Source organism: Terrapene carolina, unplaced genomic scaffold, assembly GCF_002925995.2.
Source record: "Terrapene carolina triunguis isolate 2854851 unplaced genomic scaffold, T_m_triunguis-2.0 Scaffold42, whole genome shotgun sequence".
Taxonomy (NCBI): Eukaryota; Metazoa; Chordata; order Testudines; family Emydidae; genus Terrapene; species Terrapene triunguis.
In genome coordinates, this window is record NW_020664393.1 from 3,046,662 (window position 1) to 3,073,563 (window position 26,902).

General features: G+C 39.6%; 1 protein-coding gene across 1 annotated transcript in view; it reads left to right on the forward strand.

The window, feature by feature from the left end:
- Window positions 1-26,902, forward strand: part of LAMA4 (laminin subunit alpha 4) — a 128,468-nt gene that overhangs the window by 69,626 nt on the left and 31,940 nt on the right. Inside the window, exons 9-21 of the mRNA XM_026653515.1 lie at window positions 353-464; window positions 4,765-4,932; window positions 6,175-6,368; window positions 10,204-10,320; window positions 12,206-12,354; window positions 14,660-14,801; window positions 16,625-16,721; window positions 17,579-17,695; window positions 19,123-19,308; window positions 19,651-19,790; window positions 21,683-21,856; window positions 22,921-23,063; window positions 24,939-25,101. Of these exons, the coding sequence (XP_026509300.1) occupies window positions 353-464; window positions 4,765-4,932; window positions 6,175-6,368; window positions 10,204-10,320; window positions 12,206-12,354; window positions 14,660-14,801; window positions 16,625-16,721; window positions 17,579-17,695; window positions 19,123-19,308; window positions 19,651-19,790; window positions 21,683-21,856; window positions 22,921-23,063; window positions 24,939-25,101 (1,902 nt within the window). The remainder of the gene's footprint in view (window positions 1-352; window positions 465-4,764; window positions 4,933-6,174; window positions 6,369-10,203; window positions 10,321-12,205; window positions 12,355-14,659; window positions 14,802-16,624; window positions 16,722-17,578; window positions 17,696-19,122; window positions 19,309-19,650; window positions 19,791-21,682; window positions 21,857-22,920; window positions 23,064-24,938; window positions 25,102-26,902) is intronic.

Sequence of the window (26,902 nt, forward strand, 5' to 3'; positions counted from 1 at the left end):
ACATCTGACAAAATCAGGCAGTGTTGATGGGTGCCTAGGAACAGGCCACTTGAGACTCAGCAGAATGTTTTATGGGAGTCTTACGAACGTACATAATTTATGACCATTTGATTGCAGTAGATGATGGAGAAATATGGGCTAGATATTAATCTCTTATTCTGCAATTCTCAAAATACCAAAAAGGCAGCCCTTCATGTCAAGCACCTTTTTAAATATAATTTTACATGCTGAAGGGACCTACACAACACTTTCATCGGGAAGAGGCAAAATTTATGTTTATACTGCACACCCGCACACATGCATGTGGATTTTAAAAAATTACTAATCTTGTGCTCGCATGGTTTATTGAAAGGGAAATCAAGCATCAAGCAAAGGCCTACTGGTACAGAAGGAAACCATGGCGACCATTAACCACGCTACTCAACTTGTGCAGCAACTCGGCAATATGAGGGACAACATCCAAGGTAAATAGAATTTTTCTGGTTCAGCTTAGTGTCAAGCATATATCAATAAAATCTCCACTGAGAAATGTCACAGGAGTACTGTTATAAAACCATCAGACATAAGGTTTTAACAGCATAGGAAGCCAGGATGAAAATTTGTCTCTCTCAACAAGCTATTGTGACCAGTGTGTCAGGTATCCTCCATTATAGAGTGCTGTGCTTCTTTTCTCTCCCTCCTGACATCTCCCTCAGGAAGTTAAATCTCAGGTCAAGTACATATGAAATCAATTATTTTGTGAAACATTAAAAGATTATACAGACTGTAGTTTGTATGTATGTTTGTTTGTATGTATGTATGTATGTTTGGTTGGTTGGTTGGTTTTGATCTCGATTAAACAGAGTGGATGCCCATATATTATAGTGACCGAGGCTATATAACTAGCTAGGTAGACAGAGACAAACAAAAGCTTTCCAATGTTGACCCATTACAGAGAATTGTAGTTCTTTATCATGGCAGCACTAAAGTAGAATCTATCTGTCCCTAGAATCAATTTTGATTTTAAAAGTAACTTTCTACAAAGTTTCTATATGGAAAGATGGTTGTGATTTTTAGAAGAATTGTGTCAATAAAATAACAAGATATTTAAAACCAAGGGTGAAATCCCAGCCCCACTGGCAGTGGGAGTTTTGTCATTAACCTCAATGGAGCCAGGATTTCACCCCGTTTTATAAATCTATTTTTTTTCATCGTGGTTTTTCTTTGCTTCCAATTTGGGGAGACAGCAGGGTCTAATGGATTGAATATGAAACTGGACATCCTAAAGTCGAATCCCACCTCTGCCACTGATTTAGTGTGCAGTCTTTGGTTAGTCATTTAACTTTATTGGCCAGACTCTTTGTTCTGTTAGGGAAACTATGACATTTTCTTTCAGTGCAAATCTGCCACAGAGGTGGCAGATAAAGCCAATGGAGGAATTCACCCTGGCAAGGAGAGCCCTTGGATGACCTAGAGACACCATAATGGCTACTACACCCTTGCCTACACTCTCAGAGCCTAGTGTAGGGAGTGTAACCAGAGCATCATTGCAATCCAGTAATCCTTGGTTACCATGACAGCTCTTGGAAGCCACTGGCAGTCAGTGCAGATTCTGCTGTAAACTCCATCAGGAGACAGTCCTAGCTCTGAGCCAGCTGGGGATTGGGAAGCCACAAAGGTGTCTTAAAACCATCTTTGATGCCTTCCCCTCTGTTCTTGTGTTGAATTCAGCTTGGCCAAAGCAGAAAATCTGGCTTATTTTGTGTCTATTTCTTTGTTTTCAAAAAGGTGTTATGACAGAGAGTCTGGGGACATGCCCACAAGTAGGGTGACCAGATGTCCCGATTTTATAGGGACAGTCCCGATTTTTGGGTCTTTTTCTTATATAGGCTCCTATTACCCCTCCTCCCTGTTACAATTTTTTACATTTGCTGTCTGGTCACCCTACCCACAAGTCGTATTTCCTGACAAAAGAACAGTTGTGGATTAGCCACTAGGCCAACGGGACCCATGCCCAGCGGCCTGGGCCAACTGGGGAGCCCTGGAAAAATGGGCCGCCCTGCACCCTAACCTACTCCACCCATCCGGCGCTCCTGCCTGGGAACAGGGGAAGCCCCCACACCCCGACGCCATTTCCCTGGTAAGAGCACTGAGGGGGGCGGGAGGAGACTGCAGGCAGAAGGGGTGGGGAGGGCCCCCCCACTTGCTCTGGCCCAGAGCCCCACAAAAGGGTAATCCACCTCTGCAAAAGAAATAATTGCTTGGAGGGCTTGAACCAGAGGGGTAACTGAAACTAGATCCAACCAGCCAAGGTGGCATGTGAAAAGTGACATCTATGCTAAGTTTTTAAGCCTTTGAAAGACAGGTGTTAATCATTCTTAAAGGAGCTCTGTGTCTTCATAGTCCATCTCTTAGAGAAAGTGGAGAGTCCAAATCCTTTTATGTGTGTACATAGCTGGAGAAAAGTGTTTTGGAAAACAGGGGTTATCCGCCCTGGCTCCACGGGGCTTGATAAAGAGGTTGGGTGAGGGAGAAAGACTCATCTCTAGACATCAGCACAATGCTGGCAAGCAGACCAGAGTGGTCAGAGACAGAGGATTACTTTCAGCTCTTTGCTTTTCTTTTTCTTCTCTGTAATTAAGTGGAGAATGCCTCATCTAGTTTAGCTGATGAGAAATGTAAGTCTAGATTATATTAAGCAAAGTTTCTTTTAGTTTAACTCCATTTTCTCTCATTTTTTAATAAATCTTAGTTTTGTTAAGATTCCTGTCATATGAGTAATTTCATGCAGGCATCTCCAAAGGGAAAAGAATACTGTAACCTCTACGCTCATTCAAGGGGACAGACAGAGGTTTCCACTCCAAACCAGTTGTTGTCATCAGGCTGTGGTGGTTTCAATTTAGTTTGGATACAGATATTGCATTTGTGCAAGGAATTTAGATTTTGTCTCTCTTTCTCCTTTCTTCCAAAGAAAACATTGCCTTTAGTGAATGAAAGTACAGGTTTGTAAACTGACTGACTACTGCAAAGTGTCATAAGCTGTTACTGTGATACTGTTTCACATCAGGCAAAGAATATAACAAGCTTAAGGTCTCCCAAAACTAGCAGAATGCAACAAGGGGACTCTTCATATTAAAATGTTGTGACAAGCTGTCACCTGCTGTCTTGGAGTCCAACTCATCTGTGAACTGACTGTCTAGAGATGCAGATAACACTTCTAAAATCTATCTTTGTGTATTACTATTGCAATAACAGCATTCTCACCAGCAACATATATACCAAAATATACACACTTTACAACTAGCAAATAATACCTTCCCGGATGAAGAAATAACTTTTTGATTTAGGGACTAAGAGACTGTTTGCATTTTCCAGAGTTTTTATTACCAGTAATAGGGACAAGTGACAACAGTGAGCATCTTCCCAAGCACAACTGCATTGAAGAAAGATACTCCAGTCAGAGATTATTATCTCTATTCCAGAATATTGATGGCACCTTCCTATCACATGGACACATAAAACTGAGATTAAACCAACTGCAGCTCCTCCTTTTGTATCTACAAGAAGCAATAAAAAACAAATGAAATATACTTGAAAGCTTCCCTGTTCCCTGTGCCATAAAGGCCCAAGCTCTATCTTACAGCACATTTACATTACTCAAGCATTGACAGACCAAAAAGGAAAATTGCATGTGATACCAATAGGTAAACACTGATTTAACCTGACCTTTGAACATCCCCTTTCCAGTCAGGGTCGGTATAGATCAATACTTGGGTGGGGGACATTTATGCAAAATCTCTGTGCTATGGAAAGTGGTTTAGATGATGCAATAGGGGACCTTCTTCCCTCTATACCAGTACTGAATGGGTGCCTGAAATTTTGAGGGGTATTCTAAAGTAGGAAGTGCCCTTCTTCACTATTTCAATTACTTGGGTAGTTACTTTGGGTAGTGAACTTTAATCTTTTTCATTTATTGCCCTATTATGTAGTACTGGTGCGCACTGTTGAACAGCTACTGCGCTTCACTCTAGAGGACTCAAGGCTTAATGTAGGCCCAAAGAAGTGTCATGCCCATAATCCCTGCATTCCTCCCTACCCTGCCTATCTTGTCATGTCCCTCCATATGTCTTGGAAACCTAATACCTGTCAGCTTTCATCCTTTTCTTTCTGTCTCTTTTTCCATTTCTCCTTTTGCTGTCTCTCCCATCTGTCCTTTTCTTTCTCTCCTTTCTCTCTTGTATTTTTATCCACTTCTCTTGTATGGCTCCCTTTTTTCTCTGCCTCCATGGACCATTTGTTATTCCCCCTCTCTGACAGAGATAGGATGCCCTGGTGCTGTGCTTGGTATGTACTTATGTCAGAGACTTGGCAAGGGCTGAACTGACACGTGTAAACATTCTGGTCGATTGCCCAGAATCATTTGTGCTATGTACACCCAAATGGCTCTGACATATTAAGGGGAGTTGCGGTAGAAGTTTGTGGATTGCTAAAAATAGTTTAGCAGGAAAGAAAAACCAAATGTGCATTAATATGTAGGCACTGGGAAATATTTGTGACAATCTGATAAACATCCTCTGAAACGTTGTAAATAGACTAACTCATAAGACATTGTTTCTGAAGTTAGTGGATAGAACTATCAGTGTCAGCTTTACTCTGTGTCATCCCCATTTCACCTACCATCAACCTGAACTGGATTCAAACCAGGGCCCTAGGGACGAAAGTGTTCCAAAAAAGTTCACTTCACTGTAACTATGTTGGAGTGACATTCTGTTTCTTTGTCCTCAGAAATCAGCAGCAAGACGAAATACTATGGAATCCAGCATGAGCTGAGCACTGAAGATATCATTCAGAAGCTGAACTTGGCAGAGGAGATGCTGAGGGAAATCCAGCATCGCAAGCCTTTCACCAATCAGAGGCTGCTTGCTGATGATGAGGCTGATGCTGCACAAGAGCGTGAGTTTTAGGTCTCCATCTATTTGTGTGTTTATTCTGGTGGAAAGGCACAGTATAGCAGCAATGTTCCAGTAGTAATCAGATCATGGTAACCCAATGTTGAACCTATGTGAAGAATCTGCTCATAGATGCTGACTGTAGTGGCTGGCCAGTTGGACTACTCATGGCTTAAGAAAACACATGCTATTATGGCAAGCATATGAAATCTGTGAAACCATTAAAAATCTTCATCTAGAGTTTGCAGTAGATTAAGTAATCACTGCTTGAACAAGGGGTTAAAGGTGATTGTGCCATGCCACCATGCCACTTTCCCAAGATTGCTGATTGCAAAAGGAAAAACATGAAAAAATGGGAAAGGCTATGAATATATCTAGACTACAGCTGGAGGTATAATTTCCAGCACAGGTAGATGTACACACACTAGCTTTGGTCAAGCAAGCATGCTAAAAATAGCCACCATGATGTGGGTAGGGGCATGGGCCAGCCAACTGAGTACAATCTCATCCAAGAATATAGGTGTGTACTAAGGTGGCTAACCCGTGCCACCACCCATGTCGCCACAGCTACACTGCTATTTTTAGTACACTAGTTTGATCAAATCCAGTGTAAATATATCTGGAAATTATACCTCCAGTGGCAGTGTAGACACATCCTGTGTGCCTCCAAACTTAGGCCCGGGTAACTCCACTGATTTCCGTGGGGTTCACCAGCATAAACTGGAGTCACACTGTAGTGAATCACAGTTAGCTCACTATTATTTCCAACCTGGCCTAGGTAATTTTGGGAATATTGCACCTTGAAGGGTAAGACAATAAGTACTCTTTCATCCAGAGAATAAAAGTATGGACTAGTTAGCTGAGACTGTAAACAAACAAAAAACAATCCTGCCCATTTCTATAATAAATCATTGTAATTTGAAATTTTTATAAGGAAGTTAAAATGAGACAAGTTTTTTTTCCCCATTCAGAAGAATAGTTAGAAATAAAGTCTAGCTAAGTGTCATAGGCCAGTACCCAAGTTCCCTGCGAGCAAATGTGTTTTACTGACTCCCTGATTAAGGACAGCCACTCAGGTCATAAAGTTGGTCTGATGCTGGTATATGTAAACTCCATCAGAAAGAGCATACCCTGATCTTGATCTTTTTGGAAAGTCACATGTAGCTAGATTGGTAACTCATGCTGTGAAGGGAGAGAACAAAAGAATTCAGAAAGATTAATCAATAACCTCTGACTCTTCTCTCAGTACTAAGGCAGGTTGAAGAGTGTCAGCTGAGGTATAATGACACCAGATCTCTGTTTCCCATCGTATTGGACCAGCTCAATGACTATAACATGAAGCTGTCAGACTTACAGGAGGCTCTGGACCAGGCTCGTGACTATGTCAGGCAAACGGAGGATACAAATCAGGAAAATACTGCCAAACTCCAAGAGAATGAGGTACTGTGCAGCAGCATGTATATTGTAAGTGTGTCTGTGAGCAACACATTTTCACTGACAAGGACATTTTAAATGTTGGATTCTAAAAATGTGTAGCTACAGAAGTGACAGTGTAGAAACTTTTCCTCTGTGTGAGTTTCTGTATTGTGGTTTGATGTTATCATCACCAGCGGGATTGCTGTATAATGGCTAACACACAGAAATGAGAGTCAGGATTCCTGGATTCTATTCCCAGCTCTGCAGTTGATAAAGTGTGTCACCTTAGGTAAGTTCTCTACCTTTCTGTGCTTCTGTTTTCTCATATGACCCTAACTTCGTAGCCCTGGCCCATGGACCACAGTGAAAAATGTAATGGTCCATTCTGCCGCATGAATTTGGCACTCTTCGTCTAGATGTAAGCTACATAAGTGCTAATAAAAGTTAGCTGCTATCCAGAGCTACAGAAGATGAAGACATGGTCTCTGCCCCAGGGAGCTAACCAAGACACAGGCTTGACAGCTCAAACATATCTGAGATACATTGCAATAAACCCATGGCAAGGATTTCACGGCTCACCCTTTGCTGCACAACGTGGCTACTCTTAATTTAATGGGGGTAATCAGGATACAACTCAGATCTTCCTGTTTCAGAAGCAAAAGGCCCCCTCACTATAACTAAAGGAGAATTTCCTTTAAGTATTATAAGCATAGGTCCTATACGAAAATGAAGCAGTTTTTGTTCCATTCAGCAGAAGGCAGTGGTGTGTACACATACACACACACGCACACATACACATTCAGATGAAGATCCACATTTCAAGCAGTCAGGGTTTAATTATTTTAAATATACTTTATACATAGTAAATTATTTAAAGAGGGATTTGAATAAAGAGAGTGAGGCTGTTTGGAGCATGCATCGAAGAGGTGCAAAGAACAGTGTTGAAGTAGGATGCAAATAAAGTATTCAAGAATGGTGCCTTGAGAGTCAGGATGAGAGTCTCGGTGTCGCCAGCATTCATGATTTTATCACGAGCGTGATGGCTTTGGCCCATTTTTGGGTAACTCTCACAATCTCGCGATAAAACACAGGCAGCTCAGGAATTTGCGAGAGCTGTCTGTACTTTCAGAGTTTGCCCACTAGAGGCAAATGTGCTGCAGGCCATCGTAGCTGCTGTCTGCAGTGGCAGGGTGGCCCTGTGCCCAACAGCACCACAGAGCAGGCCAAAAAGTGGCGCCCCCAATTTTTTTATTTTATTTTTTTTAAACAGCAGCCGCTGCGCTGGGAGGGAGAGGGAGTCTGAGCCGCCGCCGGCAGCCCAGGGGTTCCCCTGGGTCAGCGTGCCGCCGGCAGCCCAGATCAGAGCTGCCGCATGGATCCCCGGGCCGGGGGGTGGGTGCCTCAGGGCCGGGGGGGAGCTGCTGCACGGCTCCCTGGGCGGGGGGGGGGGGGTGGGGTGGGGGGGGGGGGGGGCGGGGGGGGGGGGGGGGGGGGGGGGGGGGGGGGGGGGGGGGGGGGGGGCGCAAGGTGGAAGTTTCGCCTAGGGCGCGAAACTTCCTTGCACCGGCCCTGGCCTCTGGGCAGTGGGAGGCAGGGAAGGCACTTGGCAGGGAGCAGCCACACAAGGGAGCTGTTGCCTACAGATTTGCGTGTCCAGTTTGTATGTGTTTAAGGTTGAATTTTCACCCTTTAATTGTCACACATGTAATTGGGGGCGGACAGAGGAGTTCAAAAACCAGACAGCAACTAAAAACAAGATTTGTTGTGGGCGGGGGGGTTAAACTTCATGATTTTTAGGCCAGTCGCATGTGCTTTTTTTTTAATATTTTTATTCCAACTCATGGCTTTTGAACTCTTGGGGTTGGCAATATTGGTAACTTGAACTTGATGCCGAAGGTAAGAAAAAAAAACATAGATGATCAAAGAGAGGAACAACATGGTCACAGGAACCAGATTTTAAATCACAGCATTTGGTATTAAATAAAATGGGCAAGATAAGATGCAGGAATTCCCAGAAAGAGAAGGTTTCTTGGTAAAAAGGAGATTTCTAAGGCCAGTCCAAGGGTGTTAGCTGTAGGGATGCATTGGAACTGGTGGACATGGGATGTTGTAAGAAAAGAAGGACCAAATGTCCAGGAGAACAGCGCAGTGAATCAGATCATTATTTTATTCTTCCTTTCTGACTTTCATTATCGCTAAATAGTATGCTAAGGACTCAGTGTTTTCTTTTAATAATTAAATATAAAATCAGGCATTCGGTTTTTGTGAATTGCTCTATAAGAAGCTTAGGATTCTCACGTACAAAGTCTTCTTTGTTCCTCTATTCCTTTGTTTTATAATTACTGTGCAGAAGCAGATCTGCAGCTTATCTCATATTCATGAAGTGAAGGCTGAAGTATGTTGGATGTGGTCATAATTGTTCTTTGCTTTTAACCATTGTTTGAGTTTCATTACTTTCCACAGCTAACGCAGATTCTGTACCAAAGAGAACATTCACATTAGTTTTATTATTGTTATGGAAAACAGATCTCTAATTTGTACATAGTAAAAAACCTTCCAGTCCAAACTAGTCTACATGCCACTGTGAAAAGTCCATATTTAATTTGTCTTTGTACTGCAAGAGCACTGTTCTGATGGTGTAGTAAGGGTGGTTCATTCCAATAATTGCTCAAACTGCAATATATAATGAAATTTATTTTTGTAAATACACTCAACTCACTCAACGTTGTAGTTACGTTCCTGAAAAATGCGACTTTAAGCAAAACAATGTTAAGCGAATCCAATTTCCCCATAAGAATTAATGTAAATGAAGGGGTTAGGTTCCAGGGAAATTTTTTTCACCAGACAAAAGACACACACATATATATACACACACACAGAGTATAAGTTTTAAACAAACAATTTAATACTGGTACACGGTGATGATGATTGTGAAGCTTGGTTGAGGTGGAGGAGTCAGAGGGTGGGATATTTCCCTTTACTGCTAAATGATGAACTAGCAATTGGCTGAGCCCTCAAGGGTTAACTCTCTCACTCTATAAGGCAGCAGGAATGGAGGGAGAAATGCGCATTTCCCCTTTAAGTACACTGCCTTGTTAATTAGATCAGCTTGCTGAGACCGCAGCTGCTGCAAGCTCCCTCCGTCCTGAGCCCTGGTGTGTCCCCCCTGCTCTATGGATGATGGGGTAAGCGGGGTGCAGGAGCAGGGGGGAGGGGGACACCCTGACATTAGCCCCCCTCTTCCTTCCCTCCCCCCCGCACAGCAAGCAGGAGTCTCAGGGAGCAGCTCCAAGGCAGAGAGCAGGAGCAGCACATGGCAGTGGGGGGAGGGACAGCTGCAATTGCTAGCCTGCTGGGCAGCTGCTGCACAGGGAACTTAGGGGAACAGGGAGCTGATAGGGGGTACTGATAGGGGGCTGCCGGTCCACCCTGGTTCCAAGCCCCCACCAGCTAGCTGCAATGGGCTGCTCTTCCTGCAAGCAGTAGACAAAGCAGGTGGCTGCCAAACGACGTTAGAAGGGAGCATTGCACAACTTTAAACGAGTATGTTCCCTAATTGATCAGCAACGTAACAACGAAACAACGTTAACCGGGACGACTTTAAGTGAGGAGTTACTGTAAAGGCCCTAGTCCTCCATGAGGACAAGGCAAACTGAAAATGTCATATTATAATATGCAACTTGAGAAGTGTGAGCAAAACTTGATCTTAGCTTTTTTCCCATTTAATTAATGTTATCTGTTCATTTATTTTACCAATACAACTGTAGTGTTCATATTAACAACATACCAGAAAACATTAACACTGCATTTTACCAATGCACAAAACATTTCTGAATATGGATTTATTTTTTTTCTGCAGAAGCAACAAGAGAAGGTGAAGGAGCAAACTGATGATGTGAACAGTATTCTGCTAAGTGCCATAGATACTTTAGCTGAGCCACAACAATTCAGCACAGAATTAAGTGATGTGATAAAGGTAGGTGCCTGATTGTATGACCGGTTTAAATGCCATGCTTTTTTTTTTAACAAGTCATGTATTCAAAATATCAAACTTGGAGAACACTTTCTACATAGTATTGCTGAAGTACTGACAAATATTCCAATAAAACCTAATCATTTCTGCCACAATCGAAATATTTGTAATGAAATTTTACTGCCATAGAAAAATGATGTTATTTTAAGAGCACCTTATTAGGGATAGATTTTAGTTAAGCCTTTTGTCATGCATTTCTCAGTTACTTCACAAGGGATGCCCTGTCAAGAGGCCAGAAGATGCACTGAGCAGAGAACTGTTCTGTCTGTTAAAGAAAAAGCCCCACACAAACACCTTTGTCCATTTCAGGCAGAAGGCAGGAACAGGTTAAAGACCCTGAATCTCAACTTAGAGATAAGCAGTTGTTGGAATTTGATGATTATACATCCAATCTACAAATCCTCTTAAAAGTCAATTACTCTGTGGAGCAGTGGTGTGAGGAAGTGAGCCTTTTTGTTTCAATGCTGAAAATAGACGAGGGTGGTTGGAAAATGCCAATTATTTTTGTGATAAGAGGTTTTTTTAATATTTTCTGTAATTTTTTTGTCTTTTTTATGAATACCTGAAGCAAACTGAGAAGAGGTTTCTGATAACCAAACACTGAAGATCTTTACCCAAAAAAATTCAGTTTCCATTTTTTATAGAAATGGAAACTTTTGACCAAAATTTTGGTGGAAATTTTTCATTCTGGTTATTTACTTTATTTTATTTTTAACAAAAAAAAAATTGAAACAGAAATTTTTCATTTTGGTTGAAAAGTCACTTTTCATTGATAAACTGGTTTAACGAAAAGAACTCCACACAACAACACCACCACAGCAAAACAAGAAAACCCCCCAAAACATGTGACCTGCCGTAAGCATAATCTTTTTTGTGTTGTGATACAATATGTACATGGTGGCTCTATAAAGAACCACTCATGAACTGTTGGTAGTCACAGTCTTCTGAATCCATGCTGCCATACCCATTAGTAGTCCAATCAGCTGGTCACTATAAGATGTTTCTTTGCAGATAGAATTCTTTAACCATGATTTTTTTCTTTCTAATTTAAGAAGAGCCACAGATTCTGGCTTTTTGCAAAGAAACCTCCATGAGAATTCCCCCACATAATCCATCAGTGGGCCCAGGTTTGTCCCTCCGCAGAAAAGGGTTCAGAATATGTCCGCAACCCTAGCAGAACCCAGGGAATTCAATCCGTAGGAACTACACTAGCAGGGAGACTTCCCTATGGCTAAAACTGCAATCAGGAACCCCAAAGGGGCTATGCAGAAGACATAATAAGCCCGAGGCTGTATTACTTTTATGATTACAGTCTGCTGGGAGTGCAAAGGTTCCACATGTATGGGGAGGTGAACAGTGCCACAGAGGTGGATGAGCCCACCCCACCCCTCATTCTGTGCTGTGGATCCAGATGCGGTGAGCCCTTCAAGTGCAGATCAGTGGAGTAGGATCTGTCACTTTTATCCCACCTATTAAGCCTCAATTTCAGATGATTTCAGGTAATCACTGTGGCACTAATATCAGCAAAGGTAATGGAAGATATGACCATCTCTCAAATGTGTTCATGTCCCATGTATCTATCCACTGTCCCTCTGTTTATGATATTTTGGCTTATTTTTCTCACTCTTCACACTCCTCCCTTTCAGTCACCTTGACCCCATCTGTATTTTGCCTCCTTTTCGACTTCCCTCTTTTTCATCTGTTAAAATATAGCATAGTTAAAATATATGTTACCCAATATACCCAAAAAACCCTGTACTGTTAAGAGTAAAGAGGATATTTTTGTTACTATTTTCAGATTCTTTCTATCCTTCCATATTTTGTTTAGAATGTGTCGGGGTTCTATGCAGAAATAGATGGCGCTAAAAAGGAATTACAAGAAAAGCTAGCCAATTTGTCTCGATTTGGTGATGATTTGGTGCAGCAGGCTATGGAACACGCACAGGAGCTTCAAAGACTTGCTGACCAGTTGGACCGGTAAATTTTAACTACAGCAGACTGTACTGTGCTAATTTTAAGAGCTGCTAGTCACACAGATAGATGGGTAAACAGACAAGCAAAAAGATAGTGACATTATATATACTGACTATAGATATACATTAAACAAATCATTGTAAGGTCATATGTGCCAGGGATTATATCACAGTCTGTGAGAAAGTCTTTTAACTAGAGCTGGTCAATATTTTGTGTAATATTTTAGATTTTTTTTTTTTTTGAAAAAATGTCAAAAATAGTTTTTTAATTCCCTCTGTTTTTTATTCACACATTTTTCAATCATTTCTTTATAATCCCAAAGTAACAGAGGCATAGATAAAGTAGATAACTGAGAAATAATATGATACTGGCAAATGTAAATGGGGATTGCAAATGTAACTCATAAGAATAAAATGGTTCATGTGAATAAGATGGTTCACATAAAAAATTGCCTTACAGCTACACTGAGAGGTAGGGTGTGCTGTAGTTTTGACTCAAACTGAGTGTACTATACCTATAGTAATTTAAATACCAAATGGATGGTGTCAAGGTGAATTGGTCCAGTTGCATACATTAAAGGTGTCCCAAGCCTTTTTGTTTTGTTGACAGATGATAAATACTTAGATTTTAACCAATATATACAAAAGTGACTTCTAGACAGATGGGAATTATGGATTTATTTACAACTGTGATTATGTGTGAAAAAATTACTATTGTAAGTGATTACTTGCAGAAAACACATTCACCAAATTCTGCTTTCAGTATCATTGAGTTAAAGGTATTCATGTGCATAAATGTTTGCAGTATCAATCCTTCACTGCTCATCAAGTATCTAATTTAAATACATTTTAACAGTTGTTCCTTAATATACTTAAGCCCTAGATAGGAGATGAAAATAGAGAAAAAAAATTACACAGAAAGCCAGTGGTTTCTTCTTATAAAACCATACAATGCAAAAACTTAAAATTACATAGTCTATAACAGGAGTCAGCAACCTTTCAGAAGTGGTGTGCTGAGTCTTCATTTATTCACTCTAATTTAAGGTTTCACATGCCAGTCATACATTTTAACTTTTTAGAAGGTCTCTCTCTATAAGTCTATAATATATAACTAAACTACTGTTGTATGTAAAGTAAATAAGGTTTTTTAAATGTTTAAGAAGCTTAATTGAAAATTAAATTAAAATGCAGAGCCCCCCGGACCGGTGGCCAGGACCCGGGCAGTGTGAGTGCCACTGAAAATCAGCTTGCGTGCCGCCTTCGGCACGCATGCCATACGTTGCCTACCCCGGTCTATAATTTTACATAAACTGGAACAGACCCCCACAAAAAACTGGTATGTTAGGTATGAGAGCTACTAATTAATGGTATTGAAGTCATTTGAAAGAGAGTGCCCCCACGACAGGATGAAATGGATAGCTAGCACTTTATCTAGTACATGACATCAGGAATTTAATACAAAGCAAATGGAAACCTTTATGGATCGTACTGATGGAAATGTGACACTATGATATTTGTTGGAAAGATTATCCAATAGTGAAAGTTTAATCCCTTAAAACATTCTGTCTTCAAATCATGCCTTCTGGGTTTGTTGTTTTTCTTTGCTTGTCTTTATTTTGTTTAGTATAGTTTCATTTTGGTCTTTGGACACATTTAGCAAGACATTTCAGAAATCTTATGAGAGAGTCCAGTCTGGAGATGCAATAAGGCCCTGATCTGTCAATCATTTACATATATGATTAATTTGATTACTGAGAGTAGTCCCATTGAAATTATGTGTTTGCAAGATTAGGCCCTAAATCTGGAAAGTTAGGATAAAGTGTTTTTGAATTCCTCTCTGAACCAAACATAAGCTCTGAATTTTCATGGGTTTGTTCATCATTAAATGTAAAAACCTATTGAAAGTTGTTAATAGCTGAAGGATTGAGGTCATAAATTGATGTGTTAGATATACCTAGTAGCTAGCTTAATTATTATATGAAACTGAAATATGTAAACTACACCTAAATGGTAGTCTTCATAAAAGCACTCAGTGCTGGCCTCTCTCTGCTCTCATTGGAGTCAATGGTAAAAGTTCCATTGACCTCAGTGGGAACAGAGTTAAGCTATTGCTGAGCATTTGTGAAAGTTCCAGTCAAATGGCCTAATTCCATCTTCACACATGTGCAAATCCACAGAAATCAGATGGGAGTCAATGTGCAGTATGGAAGTGAGAGTAGTATTTAGACCAAAGTTCCTGTGTCCATAATTTTACAAGTAAGAGATGTAAACAAATTATTTTCTTTTTTTCCCTTCTGTCCTTCTAACAGGAATTTACACAGTGTTGATACAAATGGGTTGGTACAAAAGGCATTAAATGCCTCAAATGTCTATGAAAATATTGCTACTTATATTGAGGAAGCTAATGAAACTGCATTACTGGCATTAAACACAACACACAGACTCAGTGATGTAAGTAGTTTTCATAATGTTCATGTCCGCTTTGCACTGAATCAGGGTCCCAGCATGACTTTGGGCTCCTGGGTGTAAAGTAAAACCAAGCTCTTCATCATTTGTCAATTAACATTTTTGCAAGAATGGAGGCGTCATCCCTCTTGTCTGATCAAATTCCAAACTGGTTAATTACTTCTGCTACCCCAAATTTCCCCTGTAGTTTCAAAAGTATACAGTGATGTTCTTCACTTCCTGTCCTAAACTGTTGTGTAGTGTTGCTGTGTGCTGTTAAATGGCTGCCATGTTTTGCCCCCAGAGAGGCTGCATCTCAGGATGGTTGAAGTGATAGATCAGAAGTGATGCAGAAGGTGGTGGTGATTAGACTCTGACCCCAATTTGGCAAAGCTGGCTAAGCATATACTTGATGTGAGCATATACATAGTGCCATCCCTTACAAGCAAAGCTCTTAAGCATAATCATATGTCCCCTTCAAGGATAAAGTGCTTTGCTGAATCTGCCCCTATTGCCCTAGCATTGATTCCCATACAGTCACTTAAACACTCTTAAACTATCATTTACTTGCTCTACTGATGTGAAAAGGAATCTAAGTTGGTGTAACTTGCGTGCCAAAGAGCCAGAAGAAAGCATATGTTTAAGTAGTGTTCACCCTACTTTATAACTTACATCCACTTACATATCACTACTGAATTTGGCCCGAATAGTTTGTAAGCTCTTTGGGATTCTGTGTGCTGTAAAGCAGTACTTAAGTTTAAGACATTATTAAATATAGGTTATAGTGTACTGCAAGTAGAATAACTTTTAATGTGCAAGTTTTACACTGGATTGGCCCCTTGAGCCATCCAGTACATGATTTTATTGGGAAGCCCATGGGCCTCACTTGGCCCATCTAGAAAAACTGCACAAAAGAACAACTTAGCTGAAAATATCTGAGCTGCCATTCATGTTTGTGCCATATTTGAATTCAGACTTTCTAACACTGTTATTATTTGTTATTTTACAGCATTGTAAGTATGCACAGTGCTTTACAAAACATATAGGAGGACTTTGTTCCTGCCCTGCAGAGTTTACAAATTCATCCTTCAATACACTAGGCTGACCACCTATGTCTCATCCAAGGGACTCCATCCTCTGGTCAGTGAGTCACCGGGGAGAGATTGCCACAGGTGTCATGGCAGGGAGCCTAACTTTGAAGAAGGAGTAAGCAGTTCATGAAGCAGATCCCCAACCCCTGCATATAAGAGCAAGCAACCATTCTCTTATCTTGGAAGATTCACCCTCTCGGTCTCGCTCCTTTTTGGCCCAATTTTGCACCCATTGAAGCCAATGAGACTTTTGCCATTGACTTCAATGAAAGCAAGTTCCAGAATCAAAAAGCATCTTATGCATCTTCTATTTATCCCACAGCTTGCTCCATTCCTCTTCCCTGCCAGGGGATGATCTCCCTAGTGGGGAACTGATAATGGCTACTTCTTCCTTCTCAGAGATAGTGTCTTGCCATCTGAATAGCATGACGATTGGTTAGGCCACATCTTAGTTGCCTAATATAGATTATATTTGTGCTATACTGTGGATTTATTATTCAGTTCGCCTGACTGGAGGAAATACATTCCTTTAAACTTCAGTTGCAACCTATAGAAAATTAGCATTTGAGCCTTTTTTCTCATCCAGTCACCTACTTTTTACTTTAACAGAGAAAATGGAACAGCAGCAATTTTGTAGTTTGTGCCTGTGTGAAATATTATGTCATCTAAAAGCAGACACAATAAAGAGATACATTTCATCAAGCAGATTCTGACCCTTTTTTTTAAATGAATTTGTAGGCTGTAGTTGGAATTGATACTCAGATCATTTACCATAAAGATGAAAGTGAAAGGCTCCTCAATCAAGCCAAGGAACTACAAGAGACAGCAGATGCCAGTAAATATACATCCTTCCTATTGGTTTCACTACTTTGCTGGTAATACGATAGCTCTGTATATGAAAAGAGATTTCAAAAGCACATCATTAAGGAGGAAATGCTTCTGCAACAGAATAACATATTGATCAAAGTTAGAATCCAACGTGTTAGAAAAGGAAAATGTACGATTTGAATAGCTAGTGTCGTGCCAAGCTGCTGAGAGTTTTCTGTTATTTACAGTGGGCACATTTACAGGTGTATTAAAAGATTAAGGGTCTGATCCTGCAAACATTTATGCATTTGAGTAACTTTACTCATCTGAGTAGTCTCACGGAGGTCAACACATTCATTTACTCACATGCATAAGTGAATGCAGTTTTGGACCCTACAAATCTAGTTAGGAATAAGATAAGATTTAAAAGATTCTGGCAATTTCTTCAATGAAAATAATGGAATTTCTATAAAAACAATGGAAATTACTGTTTTTATTTTTCAAGTCCTTGTGCTTTCCATAAAAACTCACCTTGAAGTTTGTACTGTAATATATTAGCACCTGTCCCAAGTAGTTACTGGCTATCAACTTGAGAGTTGATCTTTAATGAAGATAGGGAAGCAGCTTCCAGATTCTCCTGAGAAGACTCTTCCAGGAGAACGTTGAGCATCAGCTGGAAGATTGCTGATAGCAATTTAGATCACCTGAAACCAACATCACTAGAATGCATGATATTAAAGTTAGTCAGGGTAAACACTATAGTAACTAGTGTTTGTTAAATGCACAGCAGTATATCTGTGCAGCATAGTAACACTAAAGACAAGATTTTTTAAGTGCTCTTTGAAATCATAGAGTTCAATTGTTTCTTCTGTTCTGTCCTCACAGGTAATGATTTAAGTGTTGCGGACACTACTCGCCGTATTGCTGGAACAATTGCCAGAAAGGATGCTCTGAAAAGCCGCTTGATGAAAGCCAGGAAACAAATTCAATCGATAGAGCAAGGTTATAAGATAAATACATCGACTTTATCTTTACTATCTGACTATGAAATTTAAAATAAAGATCCCCACTCTGGTTAGCTCAAGCAGCATTTGGCTGAATCTTTAAAAATAAGATTTCATAAACAAGTCTGCCTTTAACCCATTCAAAATGTAGGAAAGATTCCTGGAACTTCCCAATGAAGGCAGAAAATTAAGATAACCTGCAGTAAAACACACTGTCTTTCTGATGTGCACGTTCTTAGCCACGGGACACATAACTACTTCGAATGACATCTCATTAGTTATCAAAGTCTTGTCACATGAGTCATTTAGGCAAAGCCAGAAACTGTTCACAAGGCAAAGCTGAGCACTTTTTGTCTCCCCAAATTGCCATTATGATGATATAAAAGTTACAATGTGACACATTTTAGTTCTTTCTCTTTTGTTCATTATTTTTAAAGAAAATAATGTGACGACCTTCCCCATTAACAATGACAATGCAACAGCTCATTCTATGGTGCATTCCATAGCATGATGAGATAACGTATCCTATCATCTGAAGCTGCATTGACTTGTCTTGGACTCCAGTTTACTAAAGGTTGCCGTCCATCACGTTATTCTTGACTTTATTACAGACTGGATACTCCATTAATTTGTAGACCTATTGCACTAATAATCAAAATTTAATTCAAGTGTATATTGTACTTGGCAGATTGAATACTTTGGTGGGCTGCCACTGGCAATTTATGATTAGCTTGGTGTTCCCTTAATTCTTGAAATAAATAGAGGTCATGAGCATCCATTAGGCATTTCCAGCTGTTCTTCACCATGTCCTAAGGGCCATGCATGTCCCAAGTGGAGCTGGGCAACAATTTTTCATCAAAACGTTTTTCAATGAAAAATGGCTTTTTGACTAAAAGTATGTTGTCATATGAAAATTTCCGGTTTATTTGATATTTTCAGGGTTCTTGTTTTAAAAAAAACAGAAAGAGAATGTCAGTGGTGAAAAACTTCTCAGTTTTTGTTTTTCTACAATAACCTGAAAATGTTCACCAAAAAAATTCAACAAAAAAATTTCATATTCTTTGACAATGTCACAGAAAATAAAATATGTTTTTAATCCATTCTAGTCCCAGGGCCTTGGATATACTAGCCATTACAAATCAAGCTCACTGAAAAGCTTAAAATGTAACAGTCTAACGATCAGCCAAGGGCAGTTGGTACATCTTACTCATTAATATAACAGCAAACAAGGGAAGGTTTTCAAATTCTCTGTATAATTTGAAAAAATAATAAAACTAAGGTTTGTTTTTTACCTCTGTGTGAGAAAAGCTCCAGCACAGTTGAAGCGAAACTCTCATTAATCTTATTTTCATTTTCTGAAGCATTAGTCAGAAGTAGGCTACTTTAATAGTATTTATTACTGCTCGTTCTCTATTCATATTACAGGTGATATTAGACAGCGTCTAGACCAATCTGAACTCATTACTCAAGAGGCTGTCAATACTACCATGGCAGTAACCCAGACTACTACCCCAATGGCTAAGAATCTGAAGAACTGGTCAGAGAACCTTCAGAACTTTAAACATGATGCAGTTGCTTATGACAGTGCTGTGGATTCAGCTGGGGATGCAGGTATACTAACTGTAACATGGTATTGAGACCCAGTGTTACTATAGCAGATATTCATTGCAAGCACTATACTGTAAATGTAGATTGACAAGTATCACCATTGAATATGGTATGAGTTGCTTTCCCTGTCACCTCACAGCATATTATATTACTATTCGTTCTAACTACTGGATAACACGTGCTTGAAAAATGACTCAAATTTTTTTGAGACTCATTGAAAGTCAACAGGTGGGTGATGCAAACAAATACTAGTGAGAGGGAAGGGAATGCAAATTGAATTCCACTGGTACAAAAACAATGTTATGCAGTGGGGAATTGGGCTTTTAGTTTCCTTTCTAATTGCAGTGAAGAATCTGACAGAGGTCATCCCTCAGCTCCTGGATAAACTGCGTACAGTAGACCAGAAGTTGCCAGCAAACAACATTTCTGCCAGCATTCAACGGATCAGGGAGCTAATTGCTCAGACTAGGAGTGTAGCAAGCAAGGTAAAACACTCGGATCAGACATTCGGTTACGAGTGATAATGATCAAATGCATCTTACTAAGAACTCCATTTCCCTGGGCTAGATTCCAGGTCTGAACCTTGATGTTATGTTATCTCTCCCTAACAACTGGATGAGCACAGTACACTAGTAGCAATTAAAATCTTTACAGGCAAATAATTAACATAGTCTTCATGGCAGAATATCATAAATATGATGGTAATGTTAATTAGACAATTTGATAATGGTGGTCACTGCAGCAGAATCATTTAAAGCTAAAATGGTATTTACTATTAGTTTATTATTCAATTGCCAACATTAATTAGAAGCAGTAGCAACTGTGATCATTTCAGTAACAACCATTGTGAGTTCACAATATTTCTTTTTGTTAAAAAACGCCTTTTTCACATAAGAAAATCTGTACTATACTAACACCATGGTGACATTAATTGCAACAGCAAAAGTGTAGAGATTTTTCTGGCAAACACTCTATAACAACAGTTGATGAAAATGAAAATGATATATTCAGTTGCATTTGGATGAATTCTGAGAAGTCAGTATAAGAATACATCTGTACAGTGTTGGAATATTCTGACTGTAATGGTGTACCAGGTTTTTGTGACACCCTGCTGGAAGCATCACTGCTCTGCTTCACCCTGCCCCAGGAAACAGTTCTCTGAGCGGAAAAGAGCAGTGAGTATTAGACCAGCCATTAGACCAGGACCAGCCATTTGGGGAACCATTGAGATCTGGTCCTCCAGCAGCTAAAAGGGCTGGACACCAGCAACAGCCAATCAAGGCACAGCAAGCTAAAATAAAAGTTGCTGCCTGCTAGCAAAGCAATTCCTGGCAGTGAAGTGAGGAGGGACTCTCCCTAGGCCACAGCCAAAGGAACCAGGCCAGGCCAGGCCAGGGCCCATTTCTGGCCACAATCAAGGGAACGTGTGCACGAGGAACCCTGCTGGCTTAATTCTGGAGAAAGAATTAAGCCTCAGAAGGATAAGAAATCATTTGATTTATCATTGGGCCTGAAGGGCAAGGAACTTCTATTTGAGTTTGTTGTACCCCAGAAAGGGGTTTGAACTGTGTGACTTGGCCACAGGACCAAGCCACAAAAGACCCCCTGAGTCTGACTGATAGCCTGCAGGGGGGTGCAGGGAGCTGAAGAAAATTAGACAGTATTGTACCCGGACACCGGGGGGGCATTCAAAGAAGTAAGTGCAACCCACCATAAACATGGTACTAGAAGTGGGATGCGAGACCACCCCCCCAGCAAGGAGATATGTGACACGGAATGATACCTGCACCCATCTCAAGTGCGAGATGTCAGTTATCCCGGAACTGCGGATGGATCAGCGGGGCCGCCAGCAAGGAACCACAAAGGCCTGGTATACCCTTTAACACTGTCCACCTAAATTGAACTATCTACATTTGGTCCGAAAAACCAAAACTCAGTCAGGAACTACAATATTTGACTTTTCCTTAAATATGTTTTAGTTTTAAAACATACACAGTTCTTCAAAATGTAAAAACATTGCTTTAAATATGTTTAAAGATATCTTAAAATGAATGCTCTTGGCCTGATTAACCTCTCATTTATACCACTTTTACACTAGTATAACTCCATTGACTTCAGTGGGGTAACTCCTGATTTAAACCAGAGAAAGTGAGAGGAGAAATAGGTCTATTTCTGAAGCAAAGAAATAAATGATTGGGAAAGAATTTTTTTAAATATGCAAGACGTTTGTTGTGTACAGAATAATATTATAGCCCTGATTCAACAAGACACTTGTCATTATTTGTCAAGGAAGCTGTTGAGGGAGTATGTTTGCAAATTTCCCCATAGCAGAGTCTCAGAACAGAACGTCTCTAACTTTGTATGTTTGCCACTTCAGGTTCAAGTCTCTATGAAGTTTGAAGGCCGATCAGCTGTAGAAGTTAATCCAAAGACGAGCCTAGATGACTTAAAGGCTTTTACCTCCATGAGCTTGTATATGAAACTTCAGAAAGACCACCCACAGCTGGCAGCATCTCCAGATAGATTTGTTCTGTACCTTGGAAACAAAAATGTAAGAAAATAATCTAATTAATTTTATTCTGAAAAAAAAAAAAAGACAGAAGTGGAAATAAGTATGTGGATTTTTCAGCAACATTTCTCTATTTCCTACCATCAGGGATTTCCACAGTAATATTTTACTGATGCTGGTCATTAGTGACATGCAGTGAACTATTCTTGCAATTTTTCCCTCTCTCCAATAAAGTATTCTATCCAAGTAGCAAATTGCATTGCCTGGTGTATTGAGATACAGAGGCTGGCTGCTGTAAACTACACTTGCCATCCACACTCAACTGGTATTGAATTGCTCTGAAGCAATTACTTCTGTCTGCCAGGCTTTCGTGGGTCACATGTAATCAACACAGTACTGCTGACAATGTAGATTTCAAGTCTCTCAGTTCAAAGGTCTTAGAGATAAGAGTGCTTCTTTGCCTGTGGCATGTGCTGCTGCTACTGAATACCCGCCTCATATCTACTTTTGAACACTTAGAAAGGGCTTGCACTCTCGTTATCAAAAAGTGTTGTGAAGCAACTGTGTTAAATTTTTACTGTTAAAGAAAAACAAAAAAGACACCTCTCACAAAGTATGTGCAATCTCGGCCAACTACTAGTTTGGAAAGGTGAAGTCAAGGGCTTTTCTCTTTAATCTTTTTTTTTAAAGGAATTTCTGCGTACAGTGCATGTAAATTAAGAAATTCCCTGCTGAGAGCAAATCTGATTATGTGCATCATATCTATGCCCTTGGACAAGCCTTTGTTGCCACGTCCTATATTGATACTGCCTAGTAAACAATAGGCACATGCAAGAGCATGTGATAGATTTCAGTCAGAAAATATCTTAGAAATATTTAACCTGGCAATTACTTCATCCAAAACGGATTTAAAACCATACTTTTTGGGACAGTTTTGTCCTGTGCAGTACCATCTACTGAAACTATATAATTAATGGAAGGTGTGCTTTAGTTTATTAGCTGTACATAAATATTCCCTTTTGTCTAAAACTGTCTAACATTTATTAGCTTTTTTGGATTACGAGTGAATCAAGTAGTCTTGACATCCCAACTCATTGGTGTTTTAGGCAAAAGATTATATGGGTCTTGCGATCAAGAATGACAACCTGGTGTATATTTATAATCTGGGAGGTCGAGATGTGGAGATACCACTGGACTCCAAGCCAATCAGCTCTTGGCCTGCTTACTTCAGTATCGTCAAAGTTGAGAGGTAAAGTGTTTATGTGGAGCTGCTCTATTTCTTAGGAGATCAGTTTGGTTTGAGAATTTCACAAGTGACCAAGTAAAACTCACCAGTGCCTGTTAACTATCTAAGGCCTTGTCTACACTGCCACTTTACAGAGCTGCAACTTTCTCGCTCAGGAGTGTGAAAAAACACTGGAGGCTACTCCTCTCATGGAGGTGGGTTTTTTATAGCTTTCCCAGCGCTGGTGCCAAGACTACACAGACACATTAAAACGTTGCCGCAGCAGTGCTTTAACGTTGCTAGTGAAGACATGCCCTAACATTACCTTATGGGATTATGACAAGGCTGGTTAGCTAGGTCTTTAGCAAACTGATGAGATAGCCAGCCCTGCCAATCTTGTTCAGAATTCCATGGGAATAGGGATCCCTTGAAAAACTACAATATCATGAGTTAAGAACCTTTTTTTGATTATTTTCACTTCTATACGGCATGTGTCACATTTGATGTTCTAAACACAGTAAAGGCAGGGCAGAGTTTTTAAAACAATTGCAGGAAAAAAAAGAGGATGCTCACCTCAGGCTAACAGTGACTTTAAAAAGAACTTCTTTCTTTGGTTGTACAAAAAGGCAGTCTGGAAATATATATATTAGGGCTGTCAAGCGATTAAAAAAATAATCATGTGATTAACCGCGCTATTAAACAATAATAGAATAACATTTATTTAAATATTTTTCTACATTTTCAAATATATTGATTTCAGTTACAACACAGAATACAAAGTGTACAGTGCTCACTTTATATTTATTTTTATTATAAATATTTGCACTGTAAAAAACAAAAGAAACAGTATTTTTCAATTTACCTAATACAAGTACTGTAGTGCAATCTCTTTATCATGAAAGTTGAACTTACAAATGTAGAATTATGTACAAAAACAACCTGCATTCAAAAAATAAAACAATGTAAAACTTTAGAGCCTACAAGTCCACTCAGTCCTACTTCTTGTTCAGCCAATTGCTAAGACAAACAAGTTTGTTTACATTTATGGAAGATAATGCTGCCCACTTCTTTATTACAATGTCACCTGAAAGTGAGAACAAGTGTTCTCACGGCACTGTTGTAGCCGGCGTCGCAAGATATTTACATGCCAGATGCACTAAAGATTCATCTGTCCCTTGATGCTTTAACCACCATTCCAGAGGATATGCATTCGTGCTGTGTTCTACAAAGGAGTAATGAATAACTGCTGAAGAGAACAAATGCTTAGATAGGGCTACTACAAATGAGAACATCAAAAATATTTAATAAATTTCAATTTGTATTCTATTGTTTAACAGTGTGATTAATCGTGATTAATTTTTTTGTTAATCGCGTGAGTTAACTGAGATTAATCGACAGCTCTAATATAGCTTTTTTTTAGGAAAGGTGAAAAAAAGCTAGAAAACAGAAATGTCTCCTCCATAGTTAACAAAGTCTTTTCTCCATTTCTTCCTGATCCTACACCTGACCCAAATATTTGTCCCAAGAGCACCAGAAAAAACAATTGGGCCTGAATCTGTTCTCCACCATTTTTCCACTAGTGCAACTTCAATGGAGCTATTCATTGGCACAAGCCTAAGAGTCTAATCCTGCTTCCATTGGAGTCAGTAGAAATTCCATTGACTCCAAGAGGGCAGGCTCAAGTAGTAAGTGGAAGGAGAATCCACTCCAATCTCTGTAATTTCTCGCTTTCGTCCCAGCCAGAACACCAGATGGGTGATGCTTTTCTGGTGGAGAAAATACTTACATTAAACTACCAAAAAAACTTTGTTTAAATTATCTTTTTCTGTTTCTTATATCTAACCATCAAGCTAAAGATATGACTATGCAGCCCTCTTTTTCTCCAAATTCCTTCAACAGGGTGGGAAAGCATGGCAAAATATTTCTAACTGTGCCGAGTCCTAGCAGCACAGCTGAAGAAAAATTCATCAAAAAAGGAGAGGTCCCTGGTGCTGACTCCCTTTTGGATTTGGAGCCCAAAAATACCGTCTTCTATGTTGGTGGAGTGCCTTCAAATTTTAAGGTAGATCAAATAACTCTTCTGTATATATTGAAACTTAAATAAATCAAACCCATGCTGCTGGTACTTCCTTTACAAACTTGTCATTAATGGAAAGGTTTGGTTACTGGAAACATCCTTATTAAGTCACATACCACATTACGATTCTTCAACAAGTTCCCTGGAATCTGCAGCACTGACCAAGGCTAATGCTACCATCTACATAGAATGTCCTCCAATGAAAAGATGATCAGATTCATCTTGGCTACAGTAAAATGTTTCTGACATGTAATTAGAGAAAAAATACATAGTTCTTGATCTAGATGGACACATAGTAGCCCAACTGAACAATGTGTGCTTTCTGCTATACTCTGTCAACACTGGGTGCCAAGTCTGGCATAGAAACTTCCCTGTATGACGGCTGTTTGATGGCCTATTTGAAATATGATAGTGGCCTCAAGTTAGGCACCCTATAGAATTCATGGTGCAGACATCCATATGTTCCTAATATTAGCCATAAATGGTTTGCTACTTCTGTGAAAATTAGTTGGAAAAACCATTTTCTAAATGTCAGACTCTTAAAGATTTTAATCAGTAAATACCTATTCAGGGATGTAAATCTGTGCACCAGAGATGGCTCAGTAGAATTACTAAATCCTAATGAGGACCTGATATGACTGTGGGAAAAGCCAACTGATATGCCAATTAATGCTGGGAGTAACTGGCAGATAATGTGCTGAAGAAATGTTTGCTGCTGCTTTGCCTATTCTACAGTGTAGAGTTTTTTTAATATTGGAAGACTGCTGCATTAATTCTGCCAACTTTACTTTCATTTTGTTTTTACATCACTTGATTTTTTTCCTTTCACTAACAAGGCAATTTAGATTCAATTTGCAGTGATCATTGTTGAGTTATTTAAAATAATCTTTGCTGAACTTTAGCTACTGGCAAAGATAAATTCTATGAATATGAGAGAATCTCCTAGAGTTCACATGCTCTTTTTTTTCTTTCTGGTGGTATGAAATGGCCTTTAAACCACAAAGAGATGTAAATGAAATGAACACAAAATACTGGGGGATATTTCCATTTAGATTGTTATGAAATGTTGTTCTTTGGATATCAGAGAGACAAGGTGGGTGATATAATATCTTTTATTGGACCAACTTCTGTTGGTGAAAGAGACAAGCTTTCGAGTTACACAGAGCTCTTCTTCAGGTCTTTGGATAATAAATTGTGTAATCTGACTAAAATAGATCTAGGATTAGTCATAAAATCATTATAGTATCACATAGCATCCAAGATCCAATCTACCCTAAAATCTAACTCCTCCTTCTTTTGCCCCTTGTCTTTAAAAATTATGGTGGAAGTTCTCATTTGTAGTAGTCCTATCTAAGCATTTGTTCTCTTCAGCAGTTATTCATTACTCCTTTGTAGAACACAGCATAACTGCCTTTCCCCATGCTTGGACACACCACTTCCCATATCTGGCTAACTTACTTTCAGAGGGGTGTTAACAGGCCACTTTACCTGGAATTGTCCCTTGAAATATGTGTTAACTACTTATGCTAAACAATTTGTTCCACCTTGTATTTAGCTGTGACACTCTGAGTAGGTTTCCCAGACCTGAAGAAGAGCTCTGTGTAAGCTGGAAAGCTTGTCTCTCTCATCAACAAAAGTTGGTCCAATAAAAGATTATACCTCAGCCATCTTGTCTCTAAAGCTTTGTCTACACTAGCACTTTTGTTGGCAAAATTTTTGTCGGTCAGGGGTGTGAAAAAACACAGCCCGACATAAGTTTCACTGTCAAAAGCACTGGTGTGGACAA